The 26,371-nt window shown below is 41.1% G+C and overlaps 1 protein-coding gene across 17 annotated transcripts in view; it reads left to right on the top strand.

Annotated features, from left to right (window-relative positions):
- The window catches only part of APBB2 (amyloid beta precursor protein binding family B member 2), a 157,571-nt gene that overhangs the window by 28,771 nt on the left and 102,429 nt on the right, over positions 1-26,371 (top strand). For 9 of the 17 annotated variants that reach the window (XR_006167661.1, XR_006167660.1, XR_006167659.1 and 6 more), the window contains 2 exons: positions 14,797-14,891; positions 24,032-24,136. Coding sequence is in view for 8 of the 17 variants with exons in the window: in XM_042811929.1 (XP_042667863.1) it covers positions 24,091-24,136 (46 nt within the window). In the remaining 9 variants the exon portion in view is untranslated. Of the gene's footprint in view, positions 1-14,796; positions 14,892-24,031; positions 24,137-24,255; positions 24,275-26,371 lie in introns of those variants that run through there. The other 8 variants (XM_042811939.1, XM_042811936.1, XM_042811938.1 and 5 more) reach the window with 5 other exon arrangements.

Genomic DNA, 26,371 nt, shown 5'->3' with positions numbered 1-26,371 from the left:
GGATTCCAGCAAGTTTCAACATTCATCTTGGCTGTGCTGGGAATCAGAATAATTTTTCCATTGTTTTTCCTTCCAGCTGGTTTGTTCCTCTTTTGATCCTGTTTTATGGCTCCAGATGCTTTAGGACACTTCAGAGGCTGAGGCAAGGTTAATACATGTCTCTGGTATTTGTCCTGGTACCTAGGCTGTGCTGTTCCAGCCAGGATGGTCAGCCTTGGTTCTCCATCCACTGTCTCTGGCAGTGGAGACAACCAGGCCAGCTGGGCCCCAACAGTTTGATGCAGAGGCAATATAGGCATTGAGGAATTGACATACCTTGGTTGGTTCACGTAGAACTTTGCAGATGGAGCAAGCCCAGAGCCCAGGGTAGGGTTTTGTATTTGCAACCCCAACATTGCACGGCAGTACTGGTGGCAGGGTATAGAAAGGCATTTTAGCAGACATTCAGTTTTAAGATGCCCACTGTTCTTCCTCAGTTACTGTCCCTGTGTTATAGGGTGCATGTGGCAGCAGTGCCTTTTTGTACTGTGCTCAGCTCAGGTGCCTCATTGGGGAAGGTTGCTCCATGTGGGTCCGAGTCATGTCCTAGGGACAGCAGAGGAGGAATAGCATAGAATGGATCTCGGCTACAGTGTCTGATGTCTTTCTGAGATCAAAAGCATCTGGGGAATGAACATGCTTAATTTTTGACAGGGTGTATTTGATGATCTTTTGACTTTGCCAGAAGAGAAATAGTTGTTTCAGTTGCCATTTTACCCAAATTCTGTGATGAAAAAGAAGCTGAACTCAACTGTCTTTTTTTAATTGATCTACAATTATATTCATTTTATTTCTTGTCCAGCATTTTAAAAAGCCAACTCAGCAGATCTAGCAAGTTACCTACTGGCTGTGTTTTTAAAAGCTTGCAAAAATAGTAGATGGCAGAATTGAGCTAAGCAATTCTTTCCTTATATTTGTGCTAATATGATCTTGCATTTCTTTTCCTCTACTAAGTCATCAGAATTGAAGGCCGTTCTCACTAAGGCCTAGCAGGATAAAGAAAAGTTGAATTTAGATGCGATGTTGTTAAATAGTAATAGTCTAGCACTAGTTTGACTGTAACTTGAAATATGCTTAATTATGTTCAGGATTATTTCAGCTGTAAACTGATATTATGGTTTTTTTTTTAAAGGCTTGAACATGGTGTTGGCTATTTTTCTTTCTCTCGTCACAATAAATAAAGGAATTTATCATTTAATATTTATTAAATTTGTTATTTATTTCCATGTCTCTTCTACAGTTATCTGAGATCATCTATTTTTCAGGTTGGGGGCTCTGCCAGTTCCTTTCTTCAAAGAAAGTGAGATTGACAAAATAGTGCAGAAATGTTAAGCTGAAGATTGGAGAATAAAAATGAAAGTTTGAAGTCAGAAGCTGGGGACTTAAATGAAAGCAGAGATGTCAATGCACGGTCTGCTTGCAAAATTTGTGATCTGTGTCCATGTACACAAAACTGATTTAATGTGATGATGAATGAGGAGTTGGAATTCTGCTGCTTTCAGAGGAACAACGCTATTGCTTTCTGTATTGTTTTATTTTTTTAAATTATTATAAATTAGAGTTTTAAGTGCAATTACTGAGCTTTGCAGCACTTGCTTTTAAGAAGTGCCTGCAATTTTGTAAGCCAGTTTGGTTCTGAGCACTGCAGAAATAAGAGCTTCAACTGAATTGCTTCAATTATAATTGAAAGGGAGAGAGGATGAGTGGGTACTGCTACAGAAGGTTTTCTGGGAAAGGAGTTCTCAAAGACTGAGGGACATCCTTTTAGTCAAATGGCTTTGAGTGGGAGGAAAATTAGTTTTATAGCTACACTGCTGGTGGGTTACCTTCCTTTTTTTTTTACTTTTTTTTCCTCCTTTTTCTCTACACCTTGTATGACATTACCTTGCCTCCTTGTTTCTGCCAGATCTGATACTTTTTTTAATCCAGCACCAGGAATTAAATATACTATCCAGGTTCATCCTACTCCCTCTGCCCCCCTTTGCATTCTTCTGGGTTATTTCCCTATGTAGGTTCTCTCTAGAAAGAGAAATCTCCTCTTGTGTACAGAGCACTGTCTCTACCCTAGCAGCAGAGTGAACTTTTTTTAGATCTTTTTTTTTGCTGAACCTGTTTGTCTTCCTCTGATGAAGTAAATATATGCTAATTTTCATGTTGATTGCCTGGTGCAGTTCCTTTATTCACTCTAAGTTGCAGCAATTCACCAGCTTAAGGACCTTTGACACCAGTTTGGCCTTGTGTTTTGTAGGCTTCAAATATACATTGTACTGCACTAGTCTGTCAAATGAACATGTTGCAAAACATGAATGGATTTTGAGAATAAATGCTATTAATACTTCTCCAGTGTAATGCTATTAATACTTCTCTAGGGTAAGCACCAGGAGTACAAAGGTATTGTGCAAAACTGCTGTAGCTGCTATCGGATTTAGTTCAATCATTGCATTTGGCAGCTGTTCTGACAGCCAGCTCTCACAGCTGGGTTTGCTGCTGCAGCCTCTGCAGAGAGCAGAGCTGTTGGATGTGAGCTCAGGTCTCTCAAGCCGTGCAAAACTTACTCTCATGCAACTGCATCAGTGTTATACGGGCTTTTCTAAAGCATCTAAGTAGATGAGTATGCATAGTTTTATATAGTTCTCATAGGTGCTGTCCTTTGAGGGTCTGGTTATACTCTGCAGGACACAGAGTGCCATTTCCTGTAAATGCAAAGGGAAACAATTGATCAGTCTTGAGGTGTTCTTCCTGTTCCTAAAACAAGAAATTACACCAGCTTACTGTGTGTTTGCTTGCAACTCAACCGTAACACAAAAGGTGGTAAGGGTCAGAACTGCGCAGTCTTGAGAGATCTTGCTGTTGGAAATTGACTGTGGTGTTCACCACTACTGAGCTGGGGCAGCAGTTATCTGAAACACTGGCTGTGGTAGGAAAGGGAATGCTCCATATATACTTCAGCTGTGGGCTGTGGCATGTATTATTCCTTGTTTTGTAGATTGTTCAGTAAGAGGTTTATCGTTGTTAATAGTTGTGTTCTACCAAACAGAATAGAACAACTAAGTGGACTGCTTAAGAAAAAATGCTCTTGCTTGAAACCATTTAAAGACCCCTGGGTTTTCTATTGGTTAAGATTAATCTTAACGTTAGCTTTGTGCTAACATTATATGCTCCACTCAAATGTGAGTATTTATTACCTGTTTTCTCATATCCTCTGGAAGGTTAAACCGATGCACACAAATTACCCAATATTACTGCTTCACATTTAGGGAAAAAAAAAAAAAAAAAAACGAGAAACTTCTGTATAGCTTTTTTCTGCATAGCTTTTTTGTTATCAATCACTTTACCTTGATTTGAAATGAAGGAAACCATAAGAATACAAAACAACACGTATAGCTTATGTTTACTGGGGAGAACACGTACATGGTGTTTTATCTTTTATCAGAGGTTCTGGAGATGTTTTGCAGACTTCCAGCAACCCTGTTTCATCCTGTAAATGAGGAGCCAAGCACGCCAGAAGCAGCACGATTTCAGACAGCAAGTTGTGTTACAGTAGTAGGTGACACTGTGCTCTTCATTCATCCTGCCTGCCTCACGTAGGCTGCTTTGGCTGAAGTCCTGAAGGTTTGTCTAAGCTTGCAGAGGGGATTTGGTGCAAGAGTTGGGATGTGAGTCGCATCCTTATTTGTGAGTAAGAGGTGACTTTGTTCCTGTATGGCTGTTATCGTGTCCTACTTGCTTGATTATTGCGTTATTGTAGGGGTCACTGCTTTCCATGTAGCTTGGAGCGAACAGTGCTGTCTGTGTCAGCTGCTGCATCTTCTTTCTGGATCTTCAGTGGAGGAGGACCTGTTTGTGCTGAAATTAGATCCTTGCTGACTGTCTTGGAACCCCGTTGGAAATTCCTATGAACCTGTATGTGGATTTCTATGAGCTTCAAGGAAGGTTCCCCTTTCCATTTTCAAACAGCAGTGAATAATGAGAGCACAAGTTGGCCAGGATATGAGTTATGCCTGCTGTTGAGGCTGCGTGTGTCATCTGAGTCCTTAGTGCTGACGGTATTCTTGGCCTGCTGCAGGCATTAGACATGACATCTTTCAGTTAGGTTTAAAGATGTGGCAAAAGATTATGAGCATAGATTCATACCACTTTAGACTGCTCCAGATTTGTTGTTAAAGGCTGTTGTTGACAACAGCTGTCAAAGGCTGTCCATATTCAAGTTACTGTGGACACCTGATCCTTGTCTGTGGCACTCTTGTGGCCTTCTGTACAATCTGACTGATTTGAGGACCCAAGTGAAAATGAACCCCCTGAAAAGGAGGAGGCCTTTGATCTGCCCGGCACAGATCTGACTTACTGCGGTAGCCCTGGAGCCAGCAGAAGTGTGGAAGTTGATCCTTAAGAAATTACTGGATTACTGTGTTGATAACTCTGTCCCTACCAAAGAGCATCAACACAACCCAGCTCTTACCTGGACCAGCCAATGCTTTGAAGCCTTCTGCCTGGGGTGGGGAGAGGGATTGGCAGCAAGAGAGGAAGAACTCAAAGATCGACTGGGGTGAGTGGTGCTTGGACTTGGACCAGCCGTAGAGATTACCCTTCTGGCAGTGTCACTGCAGCGAGACAGCTGAGCCGTCCAAAGGCCAGGTCCTGCTGGAAGGGACAGTTGGCTTAAACGCAGCATAGATGAGAAACTATGATTACAGGAAGCATTTTGCTTTGCTGAACAGCAACATTTACTTTCTGCAGATTAAGGTATATGAAATAATTCCTGAAGCTGAGGCAGTCATACCCAGAGTTTATATTGTTGAGCTCAGGACTCTTTATTCAGTTGAAGTTCTGCCTGTGTGAAGTTTGACATTTCCAGCTCTTAAGTTTATATTGTGCTTTATAGCAATACTGACTTCCACTGTTCTTGTTGACTATGGGAGTAAGCTGGTTTTTAAATGAAGGTTCAAAGTTGGTTGGCCTTGCAGACTTCTTAGCTGTGTGTGTAGGTCCATGTACACCTATACATACGTATACAGACATGCACGCACAGATGTGTATTTTTTAAAAGGAAGTCTTGGAGCCACTGGCTTCATCCCAGGGGCTATGAGTGCTGCCAACTTCCTCTTTGGGTAAGCTAGGAACAGTGGAAGTTCTTCCTTTTGGCTGCTGTGGGCTCAGCTGGGGCTGTGAGTGCTCACTTGGTACCTTTTAGGCTTTCAAAGTATCTAGTGTCTAATGTTTTAGCTTCCAGCCACCTCTATTAAGTCTAAGTGATGCTGTAGCCAGGGACTTCAATCCTAGAGTAGCTGTTCTGCACTTAGACTCTAGTGGATTCTGAGATGTCTTGGAGATGCCATGTGTGAGTTGCCTACAACAGGAGAGAAATAGTTTGAAGTTCCAAAAGAATTCCAAATTTTATTTTTCAGTTATAGCAAGACCTCGTTTAGATCACAGACCTCTCTAGGTTCTGTGTAATTAGTGGTTAATTCCAGCTGATTTACTGAAGTCTTCCTCAAACTCTTGTGAGTACTTCATCCCTATTTGCTTTATTACATACTTTGTTTCTTGTTGTGGAACACCTTCTTTTTTTAAATTTCATAATACATGGCATCTTTTGTCACAATTTAGTCTGAGAGGATCAATACACAGAAAGCTCCAAAATTTTTCTGTCTAAGACAGAGTTATTCACACGCTTCTTGTTATTAATGGTTCTCATTTATCAAGTTGGACCCCTCTGCCTCTGGTGAAGAGGTCATATTTTTTACTATATTGATTAACTTAACCATTTTAAATAAATTTTACAGCCCGTGGCTGCTCTTGACCCTGGATTCCTTGCAGCACCTCCAAGCAGGATGCTGAACATAGTTTGCATTCCTGATGCTACATAAATGGGTGTGTTGTGAATTCGTGGGCGCTAGAATGAAGTGTGTATCCAGGAAAGTCTTTTATTTAAAAAAAAAAAAAAAAAAAAAAAAAAAAAACAAAAAAAAACAAAAAAACAGCAAAGCTCAGTCTTATTCTATGCTGAATTTAGTTCGGACTTGCTGTGTTGACAGTGAGGCCGCTCATGCTATAGTTATTTATGATACTCTTTGGTTTCTTATGGGATTGGATGGCTCTGCATGGGTAGGAAAACTCAGTAGGTGGGAAATCAGTGCAATTGTTTGGATCTAAGACCTTATTTAAAACAGCAGGATTTCATGAGGTTTTAATTGTTTCTGGTGATGAACAAGAATATAAGTGAGTTAGGGTTAGAGTGAGGAAATATTGGGTGCATTTTAATATTTTTTTTAATGTAGTTCTTTTTAGAGCATGTGGTAATAGCTGCTGTCAAGTCTGTTCTGACATGGTATTTTTGTGTTTTAATGTGTAAATTATTGTAGCAGTGTACGGAATGTTTTACTGTAGACTCAATATAGCAGCAAGGTATTCTTGTAGTTCCTCTTTTTGGTATGGATGTGAAGTGTAAATATAGCCATCTGGCACTGTGCACCCAGTGTGTGTGCAGTGTCCTGTGAGAAGACTTCCAGTTCAAGAGGAAGTTCATTTAGAAACTTCCTGTTGTAATGAAGTCATAGCCACCTCACACGTGTGATTTTAGCTAAAAACGCACATGTCTTCGTGATGAAATCTCTGAGTCTTAAGACTTTAAGAATGGAGAACTTGGAAAGAACCCAATACTGAGCATAGTATTATAATTAATCTACAGGCTTACTGTTGTTAATTTGTTAAACACATTTTAAGTGATTGTTTTTTGAAAGAACTTCCCAAGCAAACAGCCTCATTTATACTTTTTGAATAAATTACAAGAAAAAAGATCTTGGAATTTTTTGTTTATCTGATGAATAATTGCCACATCCTAACTTGTGAGCATGTATTGTATTTCTTGGCTGTCTAGAGTCATACAACAGCGGAAGTCATTACTGACAGGTTGTTTTTAACTAAGTAGAAGGACCGAATGCAGTCCCACAACATGTAGCTCTTTGAACATCATACTTTCTATTTCAAATGAATTAAGAATATACTTGTGTGTTGCATGATGGAAGTTGGCTACATTTATGGGAATAAACTTAGAAGCCTAAAGGCAGACTTAAACAACACTCTTCTGAAATCAGAAGTGCTACTGAGAACAATGGAAAGCGCTTGGTCCAAACAGGATGCAAGTGTATGATGCATGAGTAATGAGTAATATCTTGGACAAATGAGCATTGAATTTTTTCTCATCCAGCACTTGTCCATGGAGTTCGCTCTCCAAGTTTCTCTTGTTCTATTACCGATGGTTTTATGTCTCTTGCCTGCTCTTCTGTGAGAAATATGTTTTCCTGTTATTATTACATTAGCTAATGATTTTATTTTTTCAGGAGAAGCTGCAGGATCTCTTCTCAAGCGCGTTTTAAAAAAGAAAAAAGTGCTAATTGTGTGGACCAGCTAGTGGCATTAGCCTCATAGCAGATCCTGTGATGCAGTGGGAGGACATTTGGTTTTTGAAGGTGAAAATGAATCCTTTCCATCAGGCAATTCCACCACTGACAGCTCTCCCTATCATAGGTGAGGAATTGGGCAAATGCTGCAGAGCACTCCACCTGCAATCTTGAATAAGAAAAATCATTCTAAATATATTTAGCTTGGTGAGAATTCTGAGTCTGCAGCTGCTGCATTTTCTTCATCCTTTTCACTTCCTTAAGACATCAACTCTAATTGGTGAGTCAGATGGCCAGCAGAGATGACAAATAAAGTAATAAGCTAAATAGGGATTTTTCTATTAACCACAATTTTTTCAGCTAGACATATTCCATGTCCCTCTTAAAACTATTTTGTTGTTTCTTATTTTATTTTTTAAATTAAAATCAATTGTTCTGTTTGAGATAATAGAGATAGGACAGGTCTGATGGTTACCCTAACAGTGGTCCTGCCGTAATTCCACTAAGTACATTTAAATGATTTGTTCCAAATTCTTCATAGGCTTGCATGAGACCTTTTGTGGTGCAGGAAAAGAACATAGTGTTGCTGCCTTCTCCTATCCCCATACTGAAGTAGCCAGTGCTTGTAAGGGAGAGGAGATCTCCTGTTACAGCTAAGCAGCAGTTCTGCAAAAGAGTTTGGAAAATGTGGTCCCAGTGTGCAGGCACAGTGTGGTGGCTTCTATTACTACACACTGCAGAAGTTGTAGTTAAGGGTTTTTTGATTGTCTTTTGACTGGCTGTGAAGTCAAATTTGTGAGGGCTTGTAACAGTATCATTACAATTGATTATGACTGAAACTGGAGAGACCTGAGCCTTTTATTTTGCATTTTTTCAGTTCACTCAGTTTAAGTGAGCTGAGTCTGCCTGATCTTTCATGAAAGCAAGATGGTCTCCTATTGGGCAAAATTGCTTGCATAGATTTCCTGAATATATGAAAATAACATAAAATAAAGGGTATGAAACGATGCAGATGCAGACAAAGACACCCTTCTAACGGCATCTTAAATGTGTTGTGTGATGGCTGATGTGAAAAGCAAGTGAAGGGCAGCAGTAATGGTGGAGGCTGACCAAGCAGGACACAGAGAGGCAGAATGCGACTGGGAGGCTGGGCAGAATGGGACTGCTGAGTGCCTTGTCCCAGGTCCCCTAGCTCTGTAGGTTGCCTGGTATGGGCAGTGGCAAGGATGCTCTGAGATACAGCATCCTCTTGCATGCTGCTTGAACTGGAGAGTACCAGAGAATGTGAGGAGGAGGGTAATGGTGCTTGGAGCACAAGTGGTAGGGCATTTGTTGTTTTTTTTTTTTTATTTTATTTTATTTTATTTTATTTTTTTATTTTATTTTAAAAAGGAGCTGACTCACACAGTCTGATTGCAGTGCAGTTCACTAGTCACAAGTTAAGACTGAGTGTGGCTCCATCTGAATTTGTCCTGATTTAGCTAATGCTCTGTGGGATTGTCTTAATGATGGGAAAGTACATCTCCTGGGAGCTGTGAGCAAAGGGCTGCCTTGTTGGAAATTGGCAATTCTGGCTTGGGGAGCTCTGAATAGAGTAAATGATGTATTTTAACATCGTCTTGTGAGAGGAAATGTTGCATTTTTGTTTGTATCCCCTGTGTCCTGCAACGACTCTCCCTGTTTTGCTGGGTTCGGTCTGTTAGTGTATGTGCAGAACAGGAAGAGAAAATTAAACAAAAAAAAAAGTGTGTTGTGCCCTAGAGGGGATGGATGGCTTAGGCTGAACCGCTGCCTCCTTCTCCCGTGGGTATGATGTGTGGTAGTGACTGATCTGCACTATTCATCACCTCTGGCTGCTGCTGTGATGTGGGTGTTTATCACGTGAGTAGTGATGCTATGGATTGCTGCAGGAAAGGTGTGTGTGACTGGAATGCTCATTGCCCTCAGGTCTTTCTCCAAGTGACAGATAAGATCTGGCCTCAAGTATGGTATGTCTGGTGAGCAGCTGAATCATTTGGAAACGCTTTTATCATGAGCAGCTTCTGGATTAGCATTTTTAGTTGCTCTATCTCTTATCTTATGTTTGATTGGTCTCTGTCACATACTGGCATGAATTCTCAGACTTTCCATTCCTCCCTTAAAAATTGATGCATGTGTGAAAGTAAGGTTTGCTTTCAAACATTTATTTGGAAAATTGTTCAGCTAGGTAAGATGCATCCCATTGTGTGGACCATTAAGAAAAAGATCTCTAAGAGAAATTCCAGGCTGCTTTGTTTACAAGTATTGGTTAAGGTTTCCTCCTTTTCACTTAATTTTCCTCCTTATTTTCTACCCCTCCAGCATGAGCATTTTCAAAGCATACCTGTTCTGCCAGTGAAGCATTAGCAGCAGAATTGTGCTTTTGGCTTCTGTGAACTTTAAAGCTTGGGTCATGGAGGGGTAAGCAAGCAGAACAAAGACTTGGTTGCTATCCACTGGGAGAGAGTGCACTGTGGGCTGTTCTGCAAGTCACTATTGAGCAGTACATACCCTTTGGGGATCGTGCTGTGCTTTTGGCATAGTAACATGGAGCCATCAGCCTCAGTCCAGGTGTTTTCTATAACAGTATTGTAATAGCAGCTGTTTGTCTATTCTATAGTCATCTCTTGTTTTTGTTGTTGTTGCAAGTTCAACAGCAGACATGGTTGTAGATGCTGAAAGCTGGAGGAAAAGGGTGAGCCTGGGGATTGGAAGTGGGAGGAAGGAGGTTCTTTCTGTCTGGGGGATGCTGGGCATGCTGCAAACCCTATTCCAGAATATGGGACTTGTACATGGGACCCCACCAGTTAATCAGTCTGCAAAACGTGATTATACCTTGAATGTGTGCAGGGGCTTTGCCTGGAGGTTCGAGGCCTTATTCTGGAGCAGGGAGGCAGCGTGTGGCACAGAGGCTCCTAAGGAATGTCTTCATATGGACAAAACTGCAGTGCTGGCTGAAAAACCACTGGTGGATTTCTTCTGGAGGTGTTCAGGAGGAGCACAGGGCAGGCATCCGTTAATTCCTTCTTCTGAGGTGGAATCCTGACAGGAATAAGCCCAGTGGTTTTCTTCTGCTGCTTCATTGTCTGCGATATAGCACAGCTCAGTGAGAAGTCAGAGCACAGAAAAGCAGTAAGTTGTGTAGTGAGGGGCCAAAATGACACCCTGGTGTTTGGGAATGACTGCTGGCAACCAGGAGGCATAGGTGTCATTTGACTGTGAAGGGCTGGAGTGAGGTTGCCAAAATGAGAATATAGATTTTGCCTGAAAGGCAAGTCTCTTGGCTCTGCCCTTTCTTCTTCTCTGTTTGTGCAAAACTCTTAAAGAGGAAAAAAAAAACCAGAACACCTTCCAATTTCCACTTTGAGCATTTTTAATAAAAAGAATCACAAAAACAAAGGGGACAGGCTTGGGTGTGATTTGTGAATACCAAGCTGTCCTCTTGCTGTCTCTTCTGTGGTGGCCTTGTGGCTGCCATGCTGTGTGGGCAGGCAGGAGACCCATCTCCATGTTCAGACTTGACACGGGATATCCTGACCCACCTCTGCCCTTTCCAGGAGCTGGTCCTGTCCTGGTCCTGTCCTGGTTCTGGGGCTTCTGAGCCCTTTATGATGTGCCTTCTGTTACAGGTACCCTGAGCCAGAGTGTGGTGATGGATGCTCAGCATGGGAATGAGAGCTGGCTCACAGCACTGGCACATAACATGGAGACTGTGTTTCAAAAAGCCTTGATAATTCCAGCAGATAGAACTGGGAGGTTGTTGTCCAGAGTGCTTTTTTACTGGGAAGGGAAAAGGTAGGACTTCATTGTAGATGGCGGATATCTGAAGCTCTTCATTGATTGCACTTTTCAGAATTTATAAATAGTGGCATGTGCATTTTGGTGTTCACTAATTGCAGGAAAAAAAATGTTTCTGGACGTAGTGAAACATGATGGGGTATGTTAGAGACTCTTCCCCTACATCTTCCTGACTTTCTAAAACTTGTGAAGGTTAAATGTCATCCAAATGATGCTCTCTTCCTTTCGGTCCTCTAGGGCATAAAGTGAATTAATGTGTAAGATTCTTCCTTCTGTGCATTTGCAAAACCTGCTGTCAAAGAAGCTCCAATTTCTTTGCAGAATAAGATACTAAAAACGTCAGGAAATTCTTGAGGCAATGACAGCAGCTTTCTCCCTTTCCCCTGTTTAATGACTCTTTTTACCCTTCAGTATGTCGTGAGCATCCTTGACTTGTGTGAGACTGGAGCTCAATGTGACAATACACCTGGCAGCTTTCATATTTGAAGGAAATCATCATTCGTATTTTCTTGTTGTTGTTTAACTATTTCCACACTAATGCTCCTAGAAACTGCAGAACAAAACTCAGCTCCTCCTTCTCGCCTCCTTTTCCTTTTGAGAGCCCCCAGCAGACTAGTTACAAACAGACAGTGTGACACTGTGCTTTCTAGAAGGAAAGAGAGAATAATTCATCCCTAAAATAGCTGACCATGCAGTACTTATTAAATATTGATGTCATGCTGGACTCTTTCTATTCTTCTATTTTTAAAGTAGGAGAAAGAGTGGAAAGTTTAAAAGAGGAGTAGGTGAGACACTTCAGTCCTTGCTTGAAAGACAACTTAAGGCAGTTCGCAGTCTGGTAACAGGAATCCAGCATACCCTGCATGTCTGTGCAGAGAGAACTGGAGGACAGTACCTGTTACTGCCTTCATACTGTCATTTCACTCATCAATGTATAGGTAATATCCTAAATCTCTTGCAGTCTCTTAGCTGCTTCAATTCTAAAGCATGGAAGATGGTCTGAGAGTCAAATATTGCAAATCACAGGGAGGTGTCATTAAGTAAATGTCACTGTTTTGAGAGAGCTACAAAAGTAATATTTGTGCTAACATCACAACAGGGCTGATAGCTCCCCAAATGTTTCCTTCCTGGCTGCTGTTGTTTGTTTCTATTCCTTCTAGCAGAGATGCTGTGATTTGCGCAGTGGCCTGTTGCTTGGTCTCTGAGGCTGGTTGAAGAGCAATCACAGGTCCATGTCCTATGGAAAGCCAGGAACATCTCATTTAAGCATGTATGGCTGTCGCTCCATCTCTGCAAACAAAGGAAGCAGAGGCCATTGACACTGCTTAATTTGCACCTGGTACCTCAAGCTGCCAGTTGTTTATTTTACTGGTTGCAACAGAGAGTCTCTACTTTGTTGCCCATGGGTGTTTATTATGTACTAATTCAGTTCTGAAGCAGAGAGTAGATTGATCACCCTGGAGGTGCTCAAGGCCAGGTTGGATGGGGCCCTGGGCAGCCTGGTTTAGTATTAAATGTAGGAGGTTGGTGGCCCTGCATGTGGCAGGGGGCTTGGAGATTCGTAATCCTTGAGGTCCCATTCAATCCAATTCTGTGATCACTGCCTGCATGTTATATGCCTTCCAATTTACTGCTTTTAATGAAGTCCTAAATAAATAATTTTGTTTTGCATAGGTTTACAAGGCAGCTTGCTGCGCTGTTGGCTGTCCAAGGTTTTCTTTGAAATACTAAGATGCATGAGCAGGAAGCAGATTGTAAATCTAGTCCTGTCTTCATCCTACTATCGTTGTTTTCAGACCTGGCAGTTTTCAAAGTAGGCAATATGGTGAAAGCAAGGGTGAAGAGGTGGAAGTGCCCTTCAGGATGTGGAGAGAAGGGAAGGACTGCTGGGATGGGGAAGTTCCCAGCTGGAAATCTAAAATGCTGATGTGCATTGCTTCAGGAATTTGTCAACATTATATCCCTCTGGATTCAAAGTCAGATGTCTCTTGTCGGAACTCACAGTTGCAGCTTCCTACTGATAACTGTTCATGTGAGGAAGAGTTCTCCCAGGCACTTTGCAGAGACACTGCAAAGCTCACCTTCCCTGTGAGAGCTGGTACTGAGCTCCAGACTCCTTCCATCTCCTGTCCTCTGCAGGGAGGGAACAAAGCCGCTGTGGGCAGTGGTATGTAGCTACTGCACTTTGACAAAGGCTGCCAATGTTGCAAAATGCCCCTAACCAAGGCTGCAGGTGGCAACTACAGCTGCCTTGGTTGTCTGTTTGAGAGCTCAGTTACTCCCACCTTCAAGAGCTGTATTTGGCATTTCAGAATTTTATCTCAGAACTGGCTGCTGAACCTACATCAGTTTCAGTAAAAAAAAAAAAAAAAAATTTTCTCGTTTCAGACATAAAATGCTTTTTGAGTTGTTTGGTTTTTATTGAATTAAGCACTGTTTCTGTTGCAGTTATGCTAGGCTTGATCTAGGGCAAATTAAGTTTCATGTGCAGGGTGAAGAGGATTAATTGTAAGAACAGCCACATCAGCACAGATGGATGCATCCACTTGTTTCTCTCAGGAAGAAAACCCTTAGAATGAATGGGGAATAAACCAGCCCGTATGCCCGGTCTGTGGTGAGGATTGAGGTTCTCATGCTTACCCCAGAAAGTCTTTTTATGTAAAGTCATGAGCCTCAGACAGAAGGAAATGACAAGTTCCTTGTCTTTGCTGGCATGAGGATGTTAACATAATACGTGTTCTCTCTCTTACACTAAAGTCTGATCGCCTGATACAAAAGTCCACAACTGTGCCCATTAGATTGGGTTAGAATATTAGCCTAATGAGCACCAAGCATTGTTCTGTTTCCTTCCTGCCCTCTGGTGAAGGTGTTTGGATTTTTGCTGTTGTTAAAGCACTGTTTTGAGTGTAATTTCTTGATTTCTTCAAGAAACTTTAAATCTTAAAATTATTTTTCATCTTGTTTGTAGAAATATTCATTTCTTAAGTTTGCAGATAACACACGATTTCAAAGAGAATGTGTTTATCTCTCTTAAATGATCTCTTCTGTCTTGGTGCTTACTGGGATTTATAGTTCTCGAATTCCTCTTAGAACAAGGACAGGAAAAAACAAATCTCTTTAAAGTGGAACGTGATTTGCCTTACTTTAGACTGGCTTTCACTTTTTAAAAAAATGTTTTTGAAGCTGTACAGCAGATGAGATTTCTATTTTTGGTCTTTTGCATGTTTATTTCTCCCACATCTGAAGAAAATATAAAGTTGAATACTTTGAATCCTAGAGCATAGCCTGACTGACATCTGCTGCTGCTGATGAAGTATCTGCTGATAGGGAGATAACGTCACTTCCATTGCTGTGTGGCAGTAATTCCAATATATTTTTCAAGACCATCCTCTTCATCTGAATTCACTTTCTGACTGATGCTCAGCATCTATGCATAGAGAAACCACAGGTCCATGGTGTAGAGTGCAGGAGAGTGCAGAAAATCCCTCCTTGATTCTGTCATAAACAAAAACTTGTAATATGTGATGTTTTTGCTTTGCAGCTTTCTTCGTTTCTTCATTGTGACCTGAGAGTGCCAGAGCCGAGGTACAAGGGACTTGGTTCCAGTACAGACTTTCCACTGGTGAGCTGGTGAGAGTAAGTCTTCTGCTGCATCTTGTATTAATGAATTAAATAAGTGGTAATATGTCTGAGAATCTACTGGGGGTGGAGAAAGAGCTCCTTCTGTGCATTTCTTGTTCCATATCTCAGATGATGTAGCCTCAAACTTCTTCCAGCATAGACAGGAGATACCATAAGTACTGGATAGAAATATGAATATTTATCATGATGTTTGTTAGTAAGGATGTCCCACATCCTCTAGTACAAGAGAAGTAATCAGTTTCTTTTCTCTTGCATATTGTAGCTTTTTTTAGCTCCTTGTGCAAAAAAGCACTATAACTTTGCCTTCTCATGTGAGAAAGGGTTTTATGCATCAGAGGTGTCTTATGGTAGTACCATTCCTCTGTGGTGCCAGTGTATCTGCTGATGTGGACACTCTTGGTCGATCTCGATGTTCTTTTTATAGCAGAGGTATGGTTTCCTGTGGTGTGTTTTGAATGCTTGCAATCTTTAGTAAGATTCTGAGTGCTTGCAGTTGGGCTAAGATGGAATCTGATTCAAAGATGGAATCTGAAAGCCCTGGTTTACGAGTTCCTGATTATGTGCTGTAGTTTCCCAATTAAGGTTACTCTAAATAGAATAGTGACATTTACTAACCAAAGACTTGAACGTGACACGTTGAGTAGCAGAACAGGACGAAGAGCTGGAGGGTACAAACAGGAAACCTGGCTTTGTCAGATGCGGTGTTTGTAGCCGAAGTCATAGTCACTTTTGTCCAATCCAAAAATTCAAGAACCTATGCCCATCATATGTGGGAATTATACTTGCTGTTGAATCAGGTAGCAAATGGCTTTCCAGATGAGCATGAAGAGGTGCTTGATGAGCATGAAGCAGCTAAGCATGAAGCTGAATCCAGCCCTTACAGTTCTATGATTCTGTGAGAGGTTGTAAGTAGCAATTTCCTGCTGGGGCACAGTGGTTGTGTATGACCCCTTTTTCCAGGCAGAGTTTTTCCAGAGGAAAAGCCTGGCCTAGGACTGGAAAAACCCAGGCATATGATTTTAATAATTTGGAGAGCAGTGTTTTGTTTAACTAGTTCATGCTTGATGTAACTGGTTGAGTTTTGAGTTAATTTGATTATTTTTTTGAACTACTGGGAAACTATTAAAGGAGTAATGGCTAATTTGATCAATAAGTATTCTGGGAATTGCTCCTTAAAATGAATGCTTTTAGACTAAGGGAGGAAATAAGAGCTGTGCAGCAGAGTACCTACTTGTGATTTTATCTGACAATGTTACTGTGGTCAAATTCTGGTGAGGAGGTGCTTGAATTTGGAATGATTGACCTCTTTACCATTTCACATCAAGCTTTTTGTGTCACCTTGGAGCAGATGCGTGGTTTTGCAGTTGAAAGGAGCTCTTAAGTGTGTGTACTTCCCCAGATTGCAAACTTTTGATTTTTGCTGAAAGTGCAGTGCTTAGACATTGCAGAATCTAGTAGCCCATAGATACTACCAGAGCCTTGATGAAACTGCAGTGCAATGACCGCAGGAGCAGGACTGAGTGTGTGGCCCCAACGGGGGCAGAGCCACCATAGACACTCATCTTGCTACATAGATCAACACAGTCAGGAACACCCAGTTCCTGGTGTAATTTGTGTAAATGCAAACAGCCTGTGCCTTCCCTCAGTCCTGTCTCTAGCTGACCAGGAGGAAAGTTTTTAGTGGGAATGCATACGTCCCTGGGGCCAGGGCTGGCCATGACCATTCCCAGGAATGTGGCCAGATCTCTGGCTGGAGAACTGTGCAGCTGTGCATGCTGTTAGTATTTACATATGCATCAAGTGTGCTATTTGTGGTATTTGCAGGGTTCAATTGAGTTTCAAAGAAGAAATTAGAGGCAAAGGGTGTAGGGGAAGGTCAAAAGCATTTGCTCCTTTGCAGGAAGGTGAAGCTCATGTATTTAATTCATCCAGAAGGCTGTATCGGAGTTCTGCTCTGTACTAACCCGAATGAGCAGCTAAGTCCAAACCTTGCTGCTTGCCTGCTTCACAGAATCACGGAATCACAGAATTGTAGGGGTTGGAAGGGACCTCCAGAGATCGAGTCCAACCCCCCTGCCAAAGCGGGTTCCCTACACCAGGCTTTTTCCCATCAAAGTGGGGAGAGAAGTGGAAAGGCAAAAGCAGGAAAACTGGTGGTCCATACATGAAGCAAAACTGTGTGTGCATGTTTCCTGTTTGTACAGAGTGACTCCATTAACTCTGCAAAGTGGTCTGGTGAGCTGCTCTTCTTGGCTCATCTACATGTCACATCCAGCCCATGGGGTTCTGGAACAGCCCTTGTAAGGGCTGGGTGGGGCCTTGTAAGGCCTCTGATGGGGTTATTGCCATCACTTGCCACTGTACATCTGTTCTCCTTTCTGCACAAAGATGAACTTGCTATTGTGTAACCTAATGTGTACTAATGCTTATCTGCTTCACATGAGTGTTTCTCCCAGGCATTTTATCTTCTGACACAAAACCATAAAACCACAACATCTTGTCCTTGCTACATGCATGGAATATTTGTGATTAATGTGGCCTTGTAGTTACTTGAAATGTTAAACATATGCTCTGCTTTCTACAGCATATGCTTTAAGATTTGAAGTCCATGCCAAGAACAAACTCCAGGTGGACACAGCAATAGCTCAAGTTGTGCTTCAGATACATCAGCATCTGCTTGTGTGACCCAGTGGCATTTCTGCTGCTACTAAAGGAGTTCAGCTTGCACAGCTGTATTTCTGCTGAAGAGTTAATATCTGTGAGATGCGGGCCTCTTTCCTAGGGGCTAAACTAGTCTCTTGTTTCAGAGACTCAGAAGAAAATCAGTGGTTGCTCCCACCTCAGATTGCATGACCTCTCATTTAGTTAAGCAGTTTCTTATTAAAAGCCTCATTTACAGAATCATAGAATCATAGGGGTTGGAAGGACCTCCAAAGATCTTCGAGACCAACCTCCCTGCCAAAGCAGGCTCCCTACACCAGGTTGCACAAGTAGGCGGTCCAGGCGGGTCTTGAACATCTCCAGAGAAGGCGAATTTAAAATTATTGAATACAAAGATATAAGGTTGGTGGAATCTAACCTTCACTTCCAAATGTGGTCCAAAATACATATATTCTGTCATATTTCATAGGGAGGCCAGGAGCTCAGTTTCTTGTCCCATTTCAGTCGACTTCATTTTGGCCTGCTTCTGCACTTGCAGCAGAGGAGCTGAGATCTGACCACCTTACCTGTTGCACTTGTTGCTTGGCAGATGGGGTGCAAGCCCTTTCCTGTGGTTTTGCAGAGGATCTGGAAAAGCTGCTGCTGTTTCTTCACTTGAGACTGCAAAAATAGCTACTTGTTTGTGGAAAGCTTTATTTACAAAATAAAGTTTTGTAAATAATGAAGTAGAAAATGTTTTCTGGTGTCATAATAGCAGCACTGTACAGCGGCGTGTAAGGGGAGCTCTGGGGAAGGTCTTGGTTTGCAGCACGTAGGTGGGATGGACTTGCATTGGCACTGTCATCATGCTTCATTACCACCTTTTCCAACTGGTACTGGCAGCAGAAGATGTAACAGTGGTTAGTGCAGGAAATGGCTCAGCCATTTTTAGAAACGTGAGTATGTCGTACTTCCACAAAGAAATAAATTTCTTTCTACCATTATCAACTGACCTTGCAAACCATGGATACAGCACTCATCTTTCTAAGGGCATCATGGAGAGACTGGACCAAATCTTAGCTGGTTGGTTGGTTTGAGCAGCTGGGTTTTCACCCACCCATCTCTCTTTTTAAACATTGTAAAATGGTTCCCTGAGGTTAACTATACTTTTTAAAAGTATATTTAAAAAAAAAAAAAAGTTAAAGAAACAACCAAATAATAGCATACTTTTTTGTTATCACTTGTAAGAGATGGTGGGACTAAACAAGTACTTTGGCAAAAAATCCTGTATCATTTTCAGTGCAATTACTACTTGGTAAACTTTTTCAGAAGTTTTTTACAAAGCTCTAAGATTTTGTTGTAGAGCGTAGTTGTAGTCTATCGGTATAATTTCTGTAGCTTCATGGTAGGAAGATGTGTTTAAAAGAAAAAAAAAAAAGAAAGAGTTGTATGGGAAATAGAATGGTGTGGGTTGAAAAGGACCACAGTGATCATCCAATTTCAATCCCCTGCTGTGCACAGGGTTGCCAACCACCAGACCAGGCTGCCCAGAGCCACATCCAGCCTGGCCTTGAATGCCTGCAGGGATGGGGCATCCACAGCCTCCTTGGGCAACCTGTTCCTGCGCGTCACCATTCTTTGTGTGGAAAAACTTCCTCCTAATATCTAACCTAAACCTCCCCGTCTTAGTTTAAAACCATTCCCCCTTGTCCTATCATTATTCACCCATGTAAACAGTATTTCCCCCTCCTGTTTATATGCTCCCTTCAAGTACTGGAAGGCCACAATGAGGTCTCCCATCTCCCTGGAGCCTTCTCTTCTCCAAGCTAAGCAAGTCCAGTTCCCTCAACTTTTCTTTAGATGTACAGCTGTTAAGTCAGTAGAAGTGTATGAAAGCACACTGTCTGATGACTCTACTACAGAACCAGACAAAATGGTAAACAAAGAAGTTTTATTATTATGTGATGCTCTATTTTGTGATGCTGCAGGGCTGTTGTCCATATGAGTTCCTTGTGACTTTTAATTTCTTTCATATCTCTGGGGGGGGGGAACAAAACAACACCACAAAAGCCTAACCAAACAAAACCATCAGCACTTTTTTCCCCCAAATGAAAAAGCAGGGCTGAATCGTTTTCATTTCCAAAATGCAATCCATTTGCTCATTCCTACATATAAGCTGTATTCCTTCATTTAAAAAAAAAAAAAGGTACTGCTAATAATGTTAGAGTGGTGTCTATTGTCTAGGTCATGGCATATTGAGATTTCAGATGCTGCTTTGTTCGCTACACCTTGACAAAAAGCTTTTAAAATTAAAAATAATTCTGAATTATACTTCAGAAACAGTTTGGCTGCTTTCAGTTTCAGAGAAATAAAGTTGTGTGGAAGGTAGATCAAGTAATCTGTTTACAAAGTTTCTTCCAAATCCTTTCAGGTGAAAAGGTGAAAGTCATGGTATGGCCTGAAAGTTGATGCTCAGAACTTCAGTTACCTTGTTTTCACTTAGTATTTGTTCTCTGGATGTGCTTGTTATTCAGTAATCATGCAGTTTTATAATCCTGCCGGATTCTTGTCTTCAGGTTGTGGTTTAGATTCTCATTCACCTCTTGGGGAATTCCACAACTTGGGAACATTGGTTTCACAAAAATAAAATTAAATAATTTTAAAAATCACCCCATGGGATTAAAACTCTGGAAGGTATCTGTCATTTGAGTACTTAGCCCCATCATATTATCCAGTTCAGAACTTTTTAGATGAAGATCCACGGGGTTACTGTAAGGTAATTTTACACCCTTTTGGAGGCTGTTCTTGGACTGTATCTCTCTGATGTTAGGTATATTCTACTTTCCAACCTAAATTTAGTAATGAGTGCTTTCCATGCTCTTTCTTCTTGTGCCAGCATTAAAGTTCTTGTTGCTTCTCTCAACCTTTGTTTTTCTGTAAGCCAAGCTCTTAATATCCTTGTACAAGATAGAAATCTGTTACCTTGATTATTTTCCAATTTCCTTTGTTTTCCATTAATCCCTCTGGTGTGTGAGGGTCCAGATGCTGCTGCGCTGCTTTGGATGAAGTCTGGGCATTACCTAGCACAATGGTGCCAGTGTTTTCCTAGCTGTAACCAGAGAACTAATTTGCCTTCCTCATGGATGCGTCCCACTGGAGGCTAAGCAGAGGTCAGTGCCCTGCTGATGTACCTGGGTCTCTTTCTTCCATCGTTTCCAAACACTTGCATTGTAGCTCAGCACTGACAGCAGAATTTCTTAGTGATCCCCTGAATGACTGACATTGTGCTCTGTGTTATTTCACTTAATTACTTTCCTATTAGGCTTCAGCTTTCAGTTTTCCTTTTGGGGACTGCATCTTTTTCCTTGCAGAAGAGCTTCCACGTGTTATGTCAAGCAGATTTCAGTAATGCCTTTCATGACAAGGTCATTAATGACAACATTAATTGTAATTTTTTTCATCATCCAGTAATTTCTACTCTTTTGTATAATTTGTATTTCCCTTTTTCACCAGATTGTAGCAAAAGGTGATTAGAAGTTCCCCATTTGCTTGCACTGAGCCATTTGTTTGGACCTTTCTTTGTGTTCCCTCTTGTTTACTGTTAAGGCAAACGTTTTTTGCTTCCCTCTGTGCATCAAAGTTCTTCACAATGCCTTTGATAACTGTCCATTCCCTAAGATCTTTGAAAAATACCGTGAGAGAACTTGCCTTGCCTTGTCTGGACTGTTGAAGTTTGTGTGTCTGAGATCAAAATCACGTGTGAAGAAGGCCTGTGCTAATATCTTCTTATAGTCCTCCACTGCCACAGGTAAAAGAGGGGAACAGTTGATGCTGTGGTTCTTTTGCATTGCTTACTGGGGATATAATGCACTGATTTAAATAAAAATAGGAATTGGAACTCTGGTGACAGGAAGAATCAATAATGAGATTTGAACATAGTTTTTGCATTAGTGTTTCACTTTGAAGGTAGGAAGAGTAAAGGCTTCTTGGGATAGTGCCAGAAGAAGTCAGAAGGTAGCTGTGTGAGTTGTGGTAGACCAGATGCTCTGGGGTTACCATTTAAAGAAACCCTGATGCTGGCTATGCGCTCCTATTGCACTGCAGCTCTCCTATCCTTGCACTCCAGAAAGCAGCTGAGCTCAGTTTCACCTTGTGCTCAGCTTGTCTTTGGAAGACCTTCCAGTGATCCTGTTTTGTTTTTTTTTGTTTTCCCATTTGAACAGTTAATGAACTTTTTTAGATTAGCATATTCATCAGCTTGGAGAAAGTGTAATGCATCTCATTAGTTAATTGAGAGCTGGCAAGCCTAGGAATGAAGACATTTTCAGGGGTTTCCAATCCTGTTTTGTCTCCACTTCTAAGTTTTGCATCCATTCTTAGAAGGACAGCAGCAATACTGTGTTTATTCCTACAGCATGCAGGAAAGATGGTGGGGAGCGATGAAATGCTGTAACAGAAACCCTGGTTGTGCTTGAAAATTTCTCACAGAAAACAAAAGCATACAGGCATCTGCAGCTTCAGAAGAAGTGAACATCTCTGATCTTGGTGTGAATGAGATTCCAAAATGGCCATTACAACCCTGAATATTGCCCACTTGTTTCAGCCTTTGCTGGCAGAGCTGTGCTGACTGATGCTAACTGCTGCTCTGCGTGAACGCATACTCTGCCAGCAGGGCCTGGCATGGGCTGTACAGCTTGCTGGGATCTCCAAGTTTGCAGTGTACATGCACGAATGTACAAACATAACTGTACAAACACTGTATGTGTGCATGCAAACATGCCTTCATTAATCTCAAAATGAGCCGTTAGATGCATAGTGTGAAAATGTTGGGATTTATTCTTCTTTCAGTGCCTGAGCTCTTCGCTGTAGCTGACCTATCTGTGCAGGGCGTGTGTGGGTTTTGAAACAATGAAAGGCATTCTCCTCCCCGTTCCCAGCATAATTGTTTCCTGATATTCAAAGCCATACTTTTAAAGGCAAGATTGTGCTTTTGTCAGAATATCACCCCAAGAGTATGGGAATGTGATTTCTTGAGTAGCCATCCCTGGAGAAACTTCACACAGTGCTTCTTTCCTGCTGCGCAGCTGCTCATTACAGCTGCTGGATGATGGAGGGAGTCTCACTTGGGTGACTTCTGTCATTTCCAGTCTTTCGTCTTTTTTATCCTTTTTCTTAGTCTTGTGACAGTAGGTCTGCTGGCAGTCTGTTGTATGAGCTTTGGGTAGCCAGTATGCATGTAATGTAGACCTGTATTTGAGTGCACACATTACGTTGCCTGTGGGGGTCCAGGAAAGGCCAAGGAATCAGTCAACAACCACTGCAAACCCTCATAATTAGCAGCGTATGCAGGCAAATATATACAAGTGAAAACTGATAAAGGTTTAACATACGTTAGAAGTGTGGATGTTAGATTGTTTATCCTACAGACTGTACTGAAGCAAACTTGACCTATCCATTCAGTATTTGAACATAACTCATAATATACTTTAAAAAAAAAAAAAAAAAAAGAGAACACTTTTTTTGTTGTTCCCCACTGGTGTTGGAAGAGCCAGAGTAAAGAGAACTCGTATACAGCAGTAATAAGAGCTGCAACAAACTCAGTAATAAATAAATAAATAAATAAATATGGTGGCTTAAGGTGGCAGCCTGAGATGAAAGTTGGGGCAGCCTGCTTTGTGATGTGTGCCCTTGGCTGCACAGGATGAATGGCTGGAAGTTTTCTCTCTCAGCTCTTAGGAAGACTTTAGCATTGAGTAGGTAGTAGATAGATAGTTGTAAAATTCATTTAACTGCAAAGTTGTAAAAGTCATAAGGCATGAAAAAGAAGCTATGGGGTTTCTTCTCTTCAGACTAAAATATTTTATGCTTCGTATTTTATTGGCTTAGAAGCATTTTAATTGAGGTTTAGGGTTTGCACTATGTTACTCTGGGCTGACCCCAACACATGCCATGCATTTTTTGGTCACTTGGGGATTTTGTTACTGTGGGAAAACTGATGCACTAGTGTTGGACTACATTGCTGTAAAGACAAGAATGGTTTTCAGAAACAGATTCAAAGCAACTGACGTTGTGTGGCATGAATAAGTTTTGCTTCCGTAGTAAATTTAGAATGTTGACAAACTTGTTGCTTACTGATTGCTGCATGATAATTAAAATGACAGTGTTGTTAAATTTCACCTGCTGTCTGGCTGTGTTTATAGCTAAAAGCAAATTCTGTCTTGCAGTGTTTTGTTCGGATGGCACTGTGGGCCGTATTAAGTTGCTGTATGACCTGAGACTTCTCCGTGCCTTCAAATTTATATAAGCTTATTAATGGAGGCCACGCACTAATAATAAATTTATGCTGTATGTATAGCACAACAGTTCATCTACTCTGACAGCATGGCCATGAATAATTTATGAATGTAGTTAGCCTGAAATTTGTGAGGGTCATTAGCATTTTAATGAAAAAGATACAGCTGTTGTACTAAATCTGTGCTTTCCTCCTCCCCCAGCTGAGCGTTTCGATCTGTGCTGGGAGCAGCTGACAGCGCGGGGATGTGCTGACGGCATTATGGGCAGGCGCTACCCAGGGGCTCACTATCGGCCAAGCAACTCGTGTATGTATGCAATTGCTCTCATTTATTGGTCACTTGATTGCTTTTGAAGGCTACGTTCATAAATTTTGAAGAAGTATTTATCAAAGGATGCTGACATATTGTAATCGATGCCAGCTCTCCTCTGTGTATACCCAAATGGTAAGTATACTGATTAATGTTCAAATTGCAGAGGTGTCTTTGAGAACTTTAAAAAACTAACCAGCTTGACTTGACTGAGCCTGTTGCATTGTGCTGTGTTTTGTGATCAAGGTCTCTAATTTCATTTATGGTAGCATTCAGAAACTTAGCTGCTGTTTCTTCTTGCTCCCAACCCAAGTGTTCAGTACCAGATACCTTCAGATGGGCAAACAGCTTGAGCCATCACTGTGCACAATTGCTTTAACTGCTTACAACTTCGACTAACAGCTCCCGTTCAGATTATTTATGTACGTGAGGTCAATCTTATTCACACTGAATTTCCTCTGGATTATGTTTACGCTGGGTATTAATGTTCAGATACTGTAAACGCTAACACTGGGAGAATAAATGGCTGTTACAGTTTTGAGACATCTCTGGTGGTCACCTGCAGATCTGTTACTGATCTGATAACATCTGCTTGATGTTATCTCTAGGTGCTAGTCTTTTAAGCCTGGCCTTCCAAGCATCCTGCAAGGCATGAAATCTACATCTCAGCCTAAGCTGAAGTTCAGCTTTGAAATGGTCCTTTGTAGCAACAGGTAGTAGGGTCTTTCCTATTTCTACCTTCAATAAATGGCATTTAATTATTGCCAGAAGAGCCTACAATATGTTTCTTGTTGTCTATTTTACCACTTGCAGGCAGTGAAGAACTGGCAAAGTTCAGAAATTTGCATCAGGAACGACTGATGTCAGAACTCCTTGTTTGAGGGCAAGGATACAATAATATCTACTTCATTATAGCTTTATTCTTTTGTTTATCCAGGTTTTCCCTTCTCTTAACCTGTCACGGTTATTAAGTCTCACTTGTTTTCTTTTTTTGTTTTGCTGCTATACAAGTTGTGCAACTTCCTGGTGCCTAGCATAGTAAATGCTTTGGGCATCCAGCAGTAAGAGCGTTGAAACTGACCAGTCTTTGGAGAATTAGATTTATGGTAGCAGGTTAGATCCTGGTGAAAGTACTAGTAAAATGTATCATTTTGCTTTTGCTTTCTTTGCATAAATAATGAGTAATGGCAGCATCTCAGTTATTGTATTTCAGGAATCACAGTTGTTTCCATTATAGGAAGAACATTACTCTCGCTTTCTGATGTTTATTAAGTAGTGTTAAGGAATTGGGGCAGTTTTAAACCTTAATAAATGACTTTCTATTTTGTCTATACATATGTGCATAGGCATACCGCTACCATTCTGTAAATAAATAGGGAAGAATTAGGCCCATGTGGAGTAGGGCACTCTTGACCATTTATGACATTGACTGTTTTGTTAAATGATTTCATAACTGTAATGAATATAGAGCATTGCGTACTCTTAGAAGAGTAACAGAAGGTTTTATATGCAAAGAAATATAACAATTTAAATAGAAAACAGCTTATTTGAAGCCTAGTGCTAGAAAACATAGTTGAAATGCAGATGCTGAAGGTACAGAAGAAGCAAAATGTTTAAAATGTAGAACTGAAAGTAGTGAATTTAACAGGTACCTGCTAATTTTGGGTTTTTACATGTCTAGTTAAAGAGCAATGATGTTCCTGATTACTGGCCATGAAGAAAACAGTCTTGGGTGTATCCCTGGCTGTCCTTAACACTGCTTGTCTTGACTTCATGCTCAACAGGGAGCCTCCCTCCTTGCTGTTCTGTTCTTGTTTTTCTTATGAAAATTATGGACGTAAGACTGGAAAGTCTCCAGCATGGAGAAGCCTGGCTTTGTAAAAAAAAAAAAAGAACAAAAATGTTGAAGTTCCCCTTCACAAATTTTCCTGAGCTTCGTTCATATTTTTCTCTCTTCTAATATTTACTCATAAAACGACTTTTCTGCATCGGTTGCAGTAACTCTCCTGAAAAGACAGGAATTGTGTTATGTGGCTTCAAATTTACTTTCATACTATGGCTAAAATCTTGGTTCTGTGCACTCTGTTAAAGTCGTCTGTATAACTGGAAGAACTTTCTAATGGGATGTCTGCATGTTCTGCCCCCAGCACAATAACTTAGCTTTACTTGCTTGTAGTATTTTATATGATACTGGAATCGAAGCAAAGAATTTTGTTGGAATTGGTTGAAGTT

Source organism: Centrocercus urophasianus, unplaced genomic scaffold, assembly GCF_019232065.1.
Source record: "Centrocercus urophasianus isolate 14NV4802_14NV808 unplaced genomic scaffold, USGS_Curo_1.0 seq_13, whole genome shotgun sequence".
NCBI classification, from domain to species: domain Eukaryota; kingdom Metazoa; phylum Chordata; class Aves; order Galliformes; family Phasianidae; genus Centrocercus; species Centrocercus urophasianus.
This window is presented reverse-complemented; position numbering and strand designations above follow the sequence as displayed.